The 13,254-nt window shown below is 48.6% G+C and overlaps 1 protein-coding gene across 1 annotated transcript in view; it reads left to right on the forward strand.

Annotated features, from left to right (window-relative positions):
* Positions 1-12,311: 12,311 nt before the first annotated feature.
* ifngr1l (interferon gamma receptor 1-like) overlaps positions 12,312-13,254 on the forward strand; it is a 30,240-nt gene continuing 29,297 nt past the window's right edge. The window contains exon 1 of the mRNA XM_056292191.1: positions 12,312-12,570. Coding sequence (XP_056148166.1) covers positions 12,501-12,570 — 70 coding nt within the window. The 5' untranslated portion in view covers positions 12,312-12,500. The remainder of the gene's footprint in view (positions 12,571-13,254) is intronic.

Genomic DNA, 13,254 nt, shown 5'->3' on the forward strand with positions numbered 1-13,254 from the left:
TGAGGCGACTGCGCTAACCACTGCGCCACCATGCCGCCTACAAGGATTCGAACCGGGGATCCCCATGTTGGCAGGGAGCGCAATGGACCGCTCCACTTCCCGGTCTATCTGAAAATATAAACAGAAATAAATAAACGTGTATGGTTTCACATAGGCATATGATTTTATAACTAAATAATTCCTTAATGTACTTCACTAGCACATTAATAGATTTGATGCTATCACACATTTGGGAAATAAGGCTTGAAGATAACCACAATCTCCTTTAAACACAGCACTGCAATATACATGAAACATCAGTTTCATAAAGTTAGCTGCATTCCACCTCATCCGCCTAGCTACATTTCAGAAGCATTAACTTGCTGAACACACATAAAATGATCTCTAATCATGTCGATATCTCTAACGTATAACAACAAGAATGACATGGTCAACTTAGCATAAACAACTGAAAAGATGTGCTTACATTCATCACGGACGCACAGACTCCTCGCTCCTTTACTGCCTGCAATATATAGCAGCAACTAACAGCAGAGAACGCTCAATTACCATAAGGCACTATGATAATTCCACAGTCAGCTGCTCCCCCTACTGGCCACAGCGAGAGAGAGAGAGAGAGAGAGAGAGAGAGAGAGAGAGAGAGAGAGAGAGAGAGAGAGAGAGAGAGAGAGAGAGAGAGAGAGAGAGAGAGAGAGAGAGAGAGAGAGAGAGAGAGAGAGAGAGAGAGAGAGAGAGAGAGAGAGAGAGAGAGAGAGAGAGAGAGATTTCAACAATACCTTAAAAATTACAACATAGAGACCAACAATGGTCAGTAACACAAGATTCACAGAATCCAAATCATCTCAGGACATTCCTCAAAATCAACTTATCATCAACAATACAGCAAAGCACATTTTTACAGCACACACTACGAAAACTTTCCAGATCGTCCATCATTTTGAAGTAGCAAAAATCTTCTTTTAAACGAGCTCTTAACATTTTTACAAACACAAAAACAGCATCATCATCCCCAGCATCTTCCACTCTGTTCCTTCTGCTCAGGTAAACAGCCATCTTTACCCAGGATGAAATTGAAAAGCGGGCATTTGGCCTTGTTTTTCTGAGAGTACCTGTAGCCCAGAATGAACATGAGTTTGGAAAAGACTTCCCCAAACAATCCGAAAACATTTTCCAGCAAAGTAAAAAGTGGCAGCAGTCGACAACATTCCATGAAGCAATGAAAGACAGTTTCACGATTAGTGCAAAATGGGCAATCACGGCTAACATCAAAATTAATAAGAGACAAAAGCATTAACACCCACAACACCAAGTAAAACCCTCCGCTGCAGGTCTGCAGCTCTTTTGACCAATGGTGGCTTGTAAAGCACTCTCCACTCAGGACCAACACTGGCACTCAGACCTAAATGAGCCCTCCATGGGGTGTCAGGTTTGCCATGTAATTTGTCCCTGTGCAGAACTTTAACAGAGAGAGAGAATTTTGAATTTTAAAACAAGTCTTTATTTAACAAAAACAAAAAATTACCAAAAAACAGACTTGAAATCTTTTTAAACATATGAACAACATTTGTCAAATCACAAACAGTCATCAGACGTCTTTTAACAATCCCAAAAACAATCATTCAACAACAACTAAAAAAACCCCCAAAAACATAACATGTAAGACCCCTTTTATCCGAGCTCTGCAGCAAAAACCAGCTCATCCTCTATGGTTGAACACAGCACCCGTTTATAACACCACAAAGTTGTGAATTTGTCCAGCTCTTTCATTGCTTGGTAATAACTGAAATCTGCCCTTATCCTGGCCTTGAACATCCTGGTAAACAACAGTTCAACATCACATTGTACAGACTCTTCCAATTCTTTTTGTCCGGCTCACATAAATGGCCATTTTTGCCTGCCCTGCAATGAAATTCAAGCGTTGGCATTTGAATGTGCTTTCTGCTGTTTTTTAGTTAGCTTTTTTCGGTGGTAGTGTAGCCCTTGGTTCTGCAGGCCGGCTCCCTAGCCCTGTATTTTTGCCTCCTCCCTGGCTCCCTCTGCATTGTTATTTGATTGGTGTGGTTGGAGCCAGGAGAAAACAGTCAGGAGTCGGCGTTCTCTGGTCCGAGCAGTGCAGTATTTATTTTTTCTTGGCTGTCTTTCGTCACCTTTAACATATCAAAAACGTTGTCACTACTTTCAAACATATTTTTAAATTACCAGTAGGCCTGGTGCCACACAGAACGAGCAGCTAGCTAGCATTTATGGGTTAGCTCCCAAGCAGCCTAGCTAGCATTTACGGGTTAGCTCTCAGTAGTTCGCTAGCCACATGGGCATCAAACGTCATAAAACAAAACCATTTTCACAAAATAACAAGCTAAAACATAAAACGATATCTCTGGCACACATATTTACATATAAAACTGCATGGATGACCAGGGGTTGCAGATGGATTTAACAGAGCAGCCCGTTTCAACATCTTACCTTTAACATATTGTAGCCGGTTATTTTCTTGCCCGGTGCGGGATTCGACACGGGGTGTACTGCACCACAAGGCGACATCACTAACCGCTCGGCTAAAGGGTCAGACCCGTTAGCTAGGGGCTAACGTGTCTTAGTAGTTTACAACATCAAAAACGTTGTGACCTAAAATGGCCACCATGGCCAACGACGGCAGCCCAAACAGCTGTTCAACCAGGCATAGCAACAAACTGAGCGCCCCCCAGTGGCTACTCCCATACTACCTTGTAAATTAAACCAGGAATGAGACGTCTCAAAAATAAAACATTACAGCATACACGATGTCACCGTCACCATCTTACAGTAGGTTTAATTGGAATTGTTTTATTTAATTCGGTAGCGCTGCTACCGTCCCAGCGGGACAATATGGCCGCTGTGGGAGGTGGAGGGGTGGCGTTTAAAAGCTGACACGTCGGCATCCATTAAAGTGGCTCCGATGGTCAAATGCTCGGTGGAGGAGCGCTGCCTCGCGGTAGACGAACATGTGGACGCATAAAAATCAGCATCCAGAATGAACAGTGCTGTAGTCATGTTTCTCGATAGTGTTGATAAAGTCAACCAGGTGGTGGAAAGTGGTGTGGTGCTTAGGGACACGGTTTACTCCCGTTCTGCCGCTGGTTAATCCAGCCAAGCGAATCACCATTTCTAATGCTCCCCCGTTCATGAGAAATGCGGCTTTGGAGCAAGAGCTCGCAAGATACGGACAGCTAGTGTCCCCGATAAAAATAGTCTCTTCCGGTTGCCAGTCTCCTCACTTGAAACACGTTGTGTCCCACAGGAGACAAGGTTTTATGATTCTGAAAAATAAGTCGGATGATTTGGACCTGAAGCTTAAAATTCAGGCTCGACGAGTTTGACTACTTTGTTTTTGTTTCTTCCGGTATGATGAAATGTTTTGGCTGTGGGTCAGAGGGGCATTTAAGAAGGTCTTGTCCCGAAAGGAGCGAGGATAGGTCTGAGTCTCAAGGGTCGCCATCGTCCCCCGATGCCGCCACGAGAGGCGCACCTCCGATTAGAGACGGCGCTGCCGAGTCGGCACGGGGCAGACAGGAGGCCGGGGAGCGAGCGAGGGGCAGGAGACATAGACCAGGTTGTGACAAGGAAGGAGACCGAGACTGGAGAATATAAGGAAAACGGGCGGACTGAGCAGGCAGGAGAGGGAGGTGTGCAGGTTGAGCAGGTTAAAAAAGGCGATCACACTGAGAAGGTAACAGAACTTGGGCAGTTTAAAGCTGATGGCCAGGATGAGCAGGTGGGGGAGGTTGGACAGAATGAAACAGAAAATGAAAACAGTGGGAACAGGGAGAACAGCAAACTGGCTGGGCGAGATATGAATTGTGGTCGGAAACGCAAATACAGCAGACTCCTATTAGAGTGACAGAGTCGGTATTTGAGGAAGAGATGCTGTTGGATGATAAAATAAAAGCAAACAAGTCTATTAAAAGGAAGCCCAAAAGGACAAGACAGAAAAAGTTTTAGAAACTCGCTCACACCGAAGCAACACGCTGCTACTCCGTACACTCACTCGTACGAGTCGAGTCGAGAGAGAGAGATTTGATTTGATTTTTTAAAAAGTAACTGAAAAAAATACGATATTCAAAACACAAGCAGATAGATATTTAAAATTAATCACATCAATACTCCAGAAAAAACAAGTTGCTTGTGTTTTACTGAGCACAACACATCCCAATGGGCCCAGATAACACTGAATTGCTCGATATCTTTCATTGCTCTGTAATAATTAAAATCAATCATCATTCTGGCTTTCACCATTCTAGTAAACAGCAATTTTACACCAATGTCTACTGAGTTGTCCATCTTCCTCTTTCTGCTTACATAAATAGCCATTTTTGCTTGTCCCAAGATAAAGTTCATTAGTTGACATTTTTCTTTTAGTTTTATATTTAAACCCCAGAATGATCATGTATGATCATCAGCACTTATACACACATACAGCCGAATATCATCAGCATAGCAATGGAAATGTATTCCATAACTGCGTATAATTTGGCTAGAGGTGAAATATAAAGAGAGAAAAGTAGATGGTCAAGAACTGAGCCCTGATGTACACTATATTTAACGTCAGAGAATGTTGATGTAATATTACTAAAGCATGTGCTCTTCCAGATAAGTAGGACTTAAGCCAAGAGAGCGCTAAGCTAGAAACACCGAAATTATAAATTAATCTAATAGTATACAGCCATCAATGGTGTCAAAGGCTGCACTGAGTATTGTATTTAGAAATCACGTCAGGACACAGCAATGTCGCTCAACACAACCTCTACGTTGCATTCTTTATTTAGACTGACACAGCATCACAGGCAGACCTGATCAAACAACCCAGAGCCCGCAGGCATCACCAATCGATCCCAGCACAATAGAACAGCACCAAATCAAATGCAGCACTGTCGATGTGTGCAGACATAACATCCCCCCCCCCCCACGATTTCAAACATGAAAGGTTGACACAAAGTCCTCTAGGTGGCCAGGGCGTAAATGTGTGTGAACAGGTCGCGGGGCGGCCTGAGGCTGGGCAGGCCGAGGTGGGGAGGGAGAAGAAGGCAGGGGAAGCTGAGGCCCAGGAATGTCCTGGGGCCCGTGTAGGAGCTGCATGAAGCCCCGGGGCGTCTCGCCATGCTGAGGGAATGGCTAAGGTTGTGTCACCAGCTGTGTGTGGCAGAGCTGACACCTTCCATAGACAACTGGAGTGCCACCGAGTGCCATCGCTGAGGAGGTAGGTGGCTGGGCCCAGCTGACGGGTGACTTGGAGAGGAGAGGACCAGTATGAAGCCATTTTATTGTCCCTGTGGGGCCTGCGGACCCTGACCCAGTCTGACACATTGATGTCTGGCACCCTGGCTCGTTTGACTGGTCAAACCGTTGCTTCATCCGCGTCTGCTGACGAGTGACTGAGGCTCTGACCAAGAGGGAGGTGCCTGGGGTGTGGAGGGGCGGAGCCTGTCAAGGAGCATGCACAGTTCCGGCCTAGCATGAGAGAGGCTGGGGAGACGCCTGTGGTCGAGTGCTGTGTGGCCCGATAGTGCAGCAGAGTGTGAGGGATGGCCTGCGTGAAAGAGCACCCTTGGGCCATGTGTGCTCTGAGGCCGTTCTTCAGTGACTGGTGAAAATGTTCAACGCCGCCATTGGCCTGGGGGTGGTAGTATGCAGTGCGTATATGACGGATGCCCTTGCTTTCGAGATAAGCAGTGAACTCAGCAGAGACCAGCTGAGGGCCGTTGTCAGTGGTGATGGTCTTTGGGAGGCCCCAGCGAGAGAAAAGAGAGTCCAGGAAGTCGATGATGATCTGTGAGGTCACAGTGCCGGAAGTGGTGAGTTCAGGCCATTTGAGTGTAGATCGTAGGCGACCACCATGAAGCGTTGGTGGTGGGGAACTCCATGGATCTCACCACAAATGTCCAACTGCAGGTGTTTCCAGGGCTGAGAGGGCCAGGCGAGAGGTTGCAGGGGTGGGGGAGCCTGGTGGCCAGCCTTGCCACTCACAAGGCAGGCAGAACAGTCCTTCACCAGAGCCTCAATATCTCTGTCTATCCCCGGCCACCACACCAGGTCTCGGCAGCGCTGTTTCAGTTTCACAATGCCCAGGTGGCCTTCATGCGCCATATTCAAAACACGCGCACAGAGAGCAGCTGGGACCACTGTGCAAAACCCACGTGCCCCGCAGGTGTCGTTCCAGCAGGAGAGCTCCTGTCTGACTCGGGCGAACGCAGCCAGCTCCTCTGGGACCCTTGTGAGGCCAGCCGTTCTGGATGTAGGTGCGGAGCTGGGAGAGGACAGGGTCCTGTTCGGAGGCTGCCCTCAGCTTCTGCAGAGAGACAGTGGCCTGAAGGGGTGTGTGTAGCATTTGGACAATGTCCTTTTCCACACAGTCAGTGTCCGTCTGTGGAGCTGGGGTTGAGACAGAGCGAGAGAGCAGGTTGGCGACAGCATTGTCTCTGCCTGGGGTGAACTGCAGGCTGAAGTTGTACTGGCGGAGGCAGTCAGACCAGCGGTGCAGCCTCAGGGGTTTGTGGCCTGTCCCAGATGTGGACAGCAGCACTGTCAGGGCCTGGTGATCTGTCCTGAGGGTGAAGGAGCGGCCATAGAGGTAGAGGTGCCACCTTTCACAAGCCCAGATACAGGCTAACGCCTCACGCTCACCCACGGAGTACTGCTGCTCGGTCAGGTTGAGGGCACGGGAGGCGAAGGCGATGTGCTTCTCCACACCATTCTGGGTTTGAGACAGCACAGCCCCTATCGCTGTGGCTGATGCGTCACAGGTCACAAAGGTGGAGCTGGAGATGTCGAAGTGAGCCAACACTGGTGGTGAAGTCAGTTGAGTCTTGAAATCACGCACAGCGTCACTGCATGCCTCTGACCACACCCATGGCTCGTCCTTACGCAGCAGCTGGCGCAGGGGGGCTGTGGTCGCAGAGTGCTGGGGAAAAAACCTCAGGTAGTAACTTGTCATACCAAGGAAGGAGGCGACCTGGGCAGCCGAGCTGGGCTCAGGGATGGCCTGAATGGCGTCCACGTTGGATTGCAGTGGAGTTACACTGCTCGCTGACAGCCGGAACCCCACGAACTCGATGGCTGGCACAGAGAGGACACATTTCTCAGCATTGAGAGTTAGCTTGTGCTTGGACAGGGCTGCGAAGACCATGTTGAGGTGCTTGTCGTGGATTTCACTGGTGGGCCCGTGTACCACTATATCGTCCAGATAAATGGCCACGCCCAGTATGCCAGCCAGCATGGAGACCATGATTTTCTGGAAGCAGCTAGGGGCGGAGCTGAGACCGAAAGGCATCCTGGTGTAGCGAAACACTCCTGCATGTGTCACAAAGGCTGTGAGGTTTGGGCTGCTGGGGTGGAGGGGCACCTGTAAGTACCCCTGTCTGAGGTCGAGCTTGGAGAACACCTCAGAGCCATAGAACTGAGCAGTGAGTTCTTCTGAGGTGGGCAGTGGATACTTATCAGGGACCACTGCCTTATTTACTGCACGTAGATCGACGCAGACACGCAGGCCCCCCGACTTCTTCTTAGCCACCACGAGGTTTGAGACCCAAGGTGACGCGTCCACCGGTTCAATGATGCCAGCTTCCAGCAGTTGTTGCAGCTCGGCAGAGACCCCATCACGGAGAGCCAACGGGATGCAGCGCAGTGGTTGGATGACAGATTTCACAGCAGGGTTGAGGAGAGGTTGATGGGCGAAGGCGGAGAGGCAGCCCAGCCCCATAAACAGCGATGGCCACTTCTTCTGCCAAGGTGTGGCAACAGTCAGGATTGCTGCCCCCCTTGTGTCTAAGAGGGAGAACCCCAGAGTGGAGAACAGGTTCAGGCCCATCAGGTTGGCCCCACGGCATGCCACATGAAAAACTGCATTGGGCACCAGCTTGGTTCCATAGCGGACAGTCACTTGGAGAGAGCCAACCAGATCGATTTTGGAGTCACCATACCCACAGAGGACAGCTGAGGGTGCGGACAGTGGCAGTGAACCGAAAAATTGACTGTAGGTATCAACATTCAGGAGACACACCTGCACCGGTGTCCAACAGCAGGGGGATGCACACATCATTAATGCTGACTGTGCATGATTTGAATGACACTGGCCCAGAGCTCACCTTCTGAATGACGGCGGTTGAAGACTGGGGGGTGTGGCCCTCTGACCCAGCCGGGGAAGATCGACAGACGTTGGCAAAGTGATTTTGCTTACCGCAGCTACGGCATGTCTGGCCACGGGCAGGGCAGTTCTGATCCACAGTTACCACAGGACTGTTGAGGGCGGGGCCGAGAACGCCGTCGTTGCAGTTGCAAGACGTCCCCAGTGGAGTCGGCGCCCGCCTCGCTCTGGCTGGGTTGCGTCCCGAGGGGCAGCCGTGAGCAGAGGGAGGAGTCGTTGGCAGCTTGACTGGAGGTGGCCACTTGCTGTGTATTTAGCATAGCAGCACACTCGGCTGCTCCCTCAACCTGTAGTGCGATGGTAATTGCTCTGGACAGCAGCAGATCGTCTTTTTCCAGCAGGAGAGTCTCACGCACCTTTGCGTTGTTGGTGTGTTCGATTAGCTGGTCGCGAACCATCTCGTCCTGAAGCGCGCCAACTTGCATGAGCTAGCTAGCCCTCGCAAATTAGCTACATACTGCTGCACAGACTCACCAGGCAGTTGGTGTCGCTGACGGAATATAAATCGCCGAAGGAGGGCACTCTGTGGAGCAGCGAAATGGGTGCTCATAAGTCCCACAGCTTCGTCAAAGTTTGTGACGTTCCCCAGAGTCCCGAGCACACGATGACCCTCTGCTCCCAAGCAGTGTAGCAACAGAGCCGTCTTCCTAGCCTGGCTCACGTCGTCGAGCCCTGAGGCGATGACGTAATTTTCAAAACTATGTAGCCAGCGAGTCCATGGTACCGGAGGCTCGCCAGGTAATGCCAGGAAGGGGGCAGGTGGTGGGAGAGAGATATCAGCCATCCTCGTCACCGATATTGTATTTAGAAATCACGTCAGGACACAGCGCTGTCGCTCGACACAACCTCTACGTTGCATTCTTTATTTAGACTGACGCAGCATCACAGGCAGACCCGATCAAACAACCCAGAGCCCGCAGGCATCACCAATCGATCCCAGCACAATAGAACAGCACGAAATCAAATGCAGCACTGTCGCTGTGTGCAGACATAACACTGAGGTCCAGCGGTAGAAGCACAGAAGTGGAATCAGAGTCCATAGCTGGTGAAACATTGTTCACCACTATCGCCAGAGCAGTTTCAGTGGAGTGACAGGCCATTAAAGCTGATTGAAAAGGTTCATATCGATAGATTTTCTTCTATATGGGTCAAAAGTTGTTGATTAGAAAAGAATGGAAGATTAGAGACTCGTCGATAGTTATTAAGAGACCCTGGATAGAGTAGCGGTTTTTTAAGTAGAGGTTTAACCGCAGCTGTCTTAAAACTGTTGGGAACAATGTCTAACATTGTAGGTCCCAGGAAAGGCCAGGGATCCTTAAAAAGTTTTGCTGGTAATGTAACACTGTGTATTTGGACCCAATTGCAGAGAAGAGGCAATACAAGTCTCTTTACTGGACTTTCGCAAAACACCCAATAACAAAAGACAACCGCCAAACAGAGCAGGCAATAACGGAAACTATAGCGTAAACCTAACACAGACGATACAAGCACTTGTGCAGACGGACATGAAGGCTTGCCAAGACTCGACAGAGATGTGTGCAAAACAACCCGTTAAATAGTCCCCAGCACAGGTACACATAATCGCAGGCTAACCAATACACAGGTGCAACACATACTGGCTGATTGCAAGCCAATAAGGACATGTCACCTATTGGCTGCTGGTCCTCTGGCCAGTGATCGTATCAGGTAAGGGGTCAAGTAGGCAAGTAGTGGGTTTTAGAAGCTGACACGAGCTTAGTCAAAGTATCAAGCGAGTTGGTCTCAAAAGCTGTAATAACAGGAACTATTAGTGGCTCATTGTATAGATATGAATTTGGTAAGACAGGATCTGCAGGGTCAGTTAAGTGAGAGAACAAAAGAGAACAAAAAATACACAGGACCACCTTGTTTTATTATTACAGCCTCTGCTACTATTTCTGAGGTCTATTTTTGTAATACCCGATACTTCTATTTCACACTCATATGAATGCAACAAAAGAAACCCAGCCACTGAGGAGGCACAAGCCAATGCATTCTTAGTGGTGTTCCCAATAAATGGGGAGGGTTGCATCAGAAAGAACATCTGGTGTTAAACCTTTGCCAAATCAAATATGATATATTGATATATTCTCTGATATATTCATACTTTTATGCTTTATACTTTTACACTTATCTGTTGTATTACATTTGTATTGTCTACCCTGCTTTATTTTGATTGTATGCTGTCTGATACAGTACTGCTTTTTTCTTTTTTAACTGTGTTCTTAACCTCAGAATTGCATCTCTGCTCTTCGCAGATGTGGTTTTGTTGGCTTCATCAGAACGCGACCTCAAGCGCACTGGGGCGGTGTGCAGCTGAGTGTGAAATGGCCGGGATGAGAGTCAGCACCGCCAAGTCTGAGGCCATGGTTCTCTACCGGAAAATGGTGGATTGCTCCCTCCGGGTTGTGAATGGATGAGTTGTTGCCTTAAGTGACGGAGTTCAAGTATCTCGAGGTCTTGTTCACGAGTGAGGGTAGGATGGAGCGGGAGATTGACAGGCGGATTGGTGCAGAATCAGCAGTAATGCGGATGTTGTACCGGACTGTTGTGGTAAACAGGAAGCTGAGCCGGAAGGCAAAGCTCTCAATTTACCAGTCAATCTTCCTTCCAACTCTCACCTATAGTCATAAGCTTTGGGTAGTGACCGAAAGGGTGAGCTCACGGATACAAGCGGTTGAAATGAGTTTCCTCCGTAGGGTGGTCTGGGCTCAGCCTTAGAGATAGGGTGAGGAGCTCGGAGTAGAGCTGCTGCTCTTTCACATCGAAAGAAGCAAGTTGAGGTGGTTTGGGCATCTGATTAGGATGCCTCCGGGGGGCCTTTCCTTTGGAGGTTTACCAGGCATGGCCAACTGGGAGGAGATCCCGGGGTAGACCCAGAACTTGCTGGAGGGACTACATGTCCAATCTGGCCTGGGAACGCCTTGGGATCCCCAAGGAGGAGCTGGAGGGCATTGCTGGGGAGGGGGACATCTGGAGGGTCCTACTTAGCTTGCTGCCACCGCGACCCGACCCCGGAGAAGCGGCTGATGATGGATGAATGAATGAATGAATGAATGAATGAACTGTGTTCTGTAAGGTGTCTTGAGTGTTCTGAAAGGCGCCCACAATTAAAATGTTTTATTATTATTATTATTATATTCTCTGCACCATTGCACACATGGGGCCCATGTGATAAAGTAGGCGGAGGGCTCATATCATCAAGATATGGACCCTCCCCATGTAGAGACTGAGACAATGTCTTGTAAATTTCTCCTCATATCTGCTTTGCTATAACTTTTATCTTTTATTTACTTTGGAAAGTTCTGGTTATTATGATTGAGTCTTTGGATCAGGTTTTATTAACTGACTGGCTGTATTATATTTGAAATCTGTGATTGTTTATTCTGAACCATCATTATTATATGCTACAATAGACCACAAAATTAATCAGGTTGCTTCTAAAGGTAACATTGTGTACCTAATTGAGTTGAAGTTTACCAAAGTGAAAGGGGTTGAATACTTTTGGAAACAGCATATTCCATTTTTCATGTTCTTAAAAAAAATCTTGTGGCGTAAAACTCATATTACTTAATGGTTATTCATTAAAAGTATTGCTGTACATTTAAATATCATATATAGAAAAAATATGAATCTATTAATTGTTATCCAATGAAATGAGTGATTTAGCGGGGGGGGGGGGTTTGAACACTTTTGCAAGGCACTGTGTGCATGTCACATCCTCATTAGGGGCTGACCCCCCCCAAAAAAGGTCTCATCCTCATTAGGGGCTGCCCCCCCCCCCAAAAAGGTCTCATCCTAGAGTCGCCGCTGACTAATAGACTACATATTAGTAGTTTAGGACTCTTCTAATCAAATTAATTTGGAGGTATATAATTACTCTATTCTTCACATCCGGCTTCCCACACGCAGCACACGGCCAGCTGTAGAGACGCCCGACCAAGGCGGAGGTAACACGGGGATTCGAACCGCCGACCCGTGTTAGTAGGCAACGGAATAGACCGCTACGCTACCCAGGAGCTGGAAGTGACGGATCTCGAGACTCCCTCAGGCACGGTATGACTAACGGCAAACCGTTTCGTCTTGTCGCGGCTCAACAGTGGGAGGGGTCTACATATCCACGTTGGAAGTGTCTCCTGTTACTCCTGCGTGTCTGCGCGGCGGAGTCGTGTTACGTCCTGACGGGTAACGCCACGCCGCGCACGTTCCGCCCTCTCCGAATCGTCTCCTTTCGCCCCCCAAAAACATGAAGCTGCCGTGTCGTGTCTTGTGTTTTTAAACTGACGTCGAGCCGCTTTGTTGGACTATGGACGTGACAAGGAGGCTCGGAATCCCCCTGCTTTGGATGTTGACCGCGCAGATCGCCGCGGCCCAGGGTAAGAGCAAACGGATCAACGCAAGCACACCTCGTCATAACGTGTCGGTAATATCAAATGTCAGACAGCAAACTATTTATTTTAAAACAAAACAACCCCTAACTACTAACATAGGCCGTAAGCCGTTTCCAACAACAGCGTGTAGGATCTTGAGCGCCACTAGCTAGCCAGAGAAAAATACGGTGGGTGTGCGTCAGAAAAACTGGGTGTGCCCTGTCTCAGTTTTCTCTGCAACAAAGCAGGCTGGACTGATGTGCACCTGCACCAAAACATAACCGCCCATTACTCTCCATATACCCTCACCTTTGCTTTTAGCTTTACCTGTGGCCCCCCGTCCACTGGTTGTGTCAGGAAGGGCATCCGACGTAAAAATGTTGCCAAATCGTAACGCAGATTGACAACACCGCCATCGGCGTTGTGCCCTCACGGGGTGCCGATGGAAACGTATCAAATTCGCTGTGGGGACCCCCCTGGGGAACAAGAAGCACGCCGAGAAGAAGAACTCTCCGCATAGGCTTGCCAACAACACGGCATAAAAAGCAGTGTAGTCTTTGTACAGTCCGTTCAAGCAATCGGTCGTTCAATCAATCAAGGTGCATTTTATAGAGCAGCTTTTCTAGCTGCAACAGTCGCTCAAGGCGCTTTACAAGTAATTCACCAATGATACCGTAGCTTATCTAGTCC

Source organism: Lampris incognitus, chromosome 13, assembly GCF_029633865.1.
Source record: "Lampris incognitus isolate fLamInc1 chromosome 13, fLamInc1.hap2, whole genome shotgun sequence".
In the NCBI taxonomy this organism is placed as follows: Eukaryota; Metazoa; Chordata; class Actinopteri; order Lampriformes; family Lampridae; genus Lampris; species Lampris incognitus.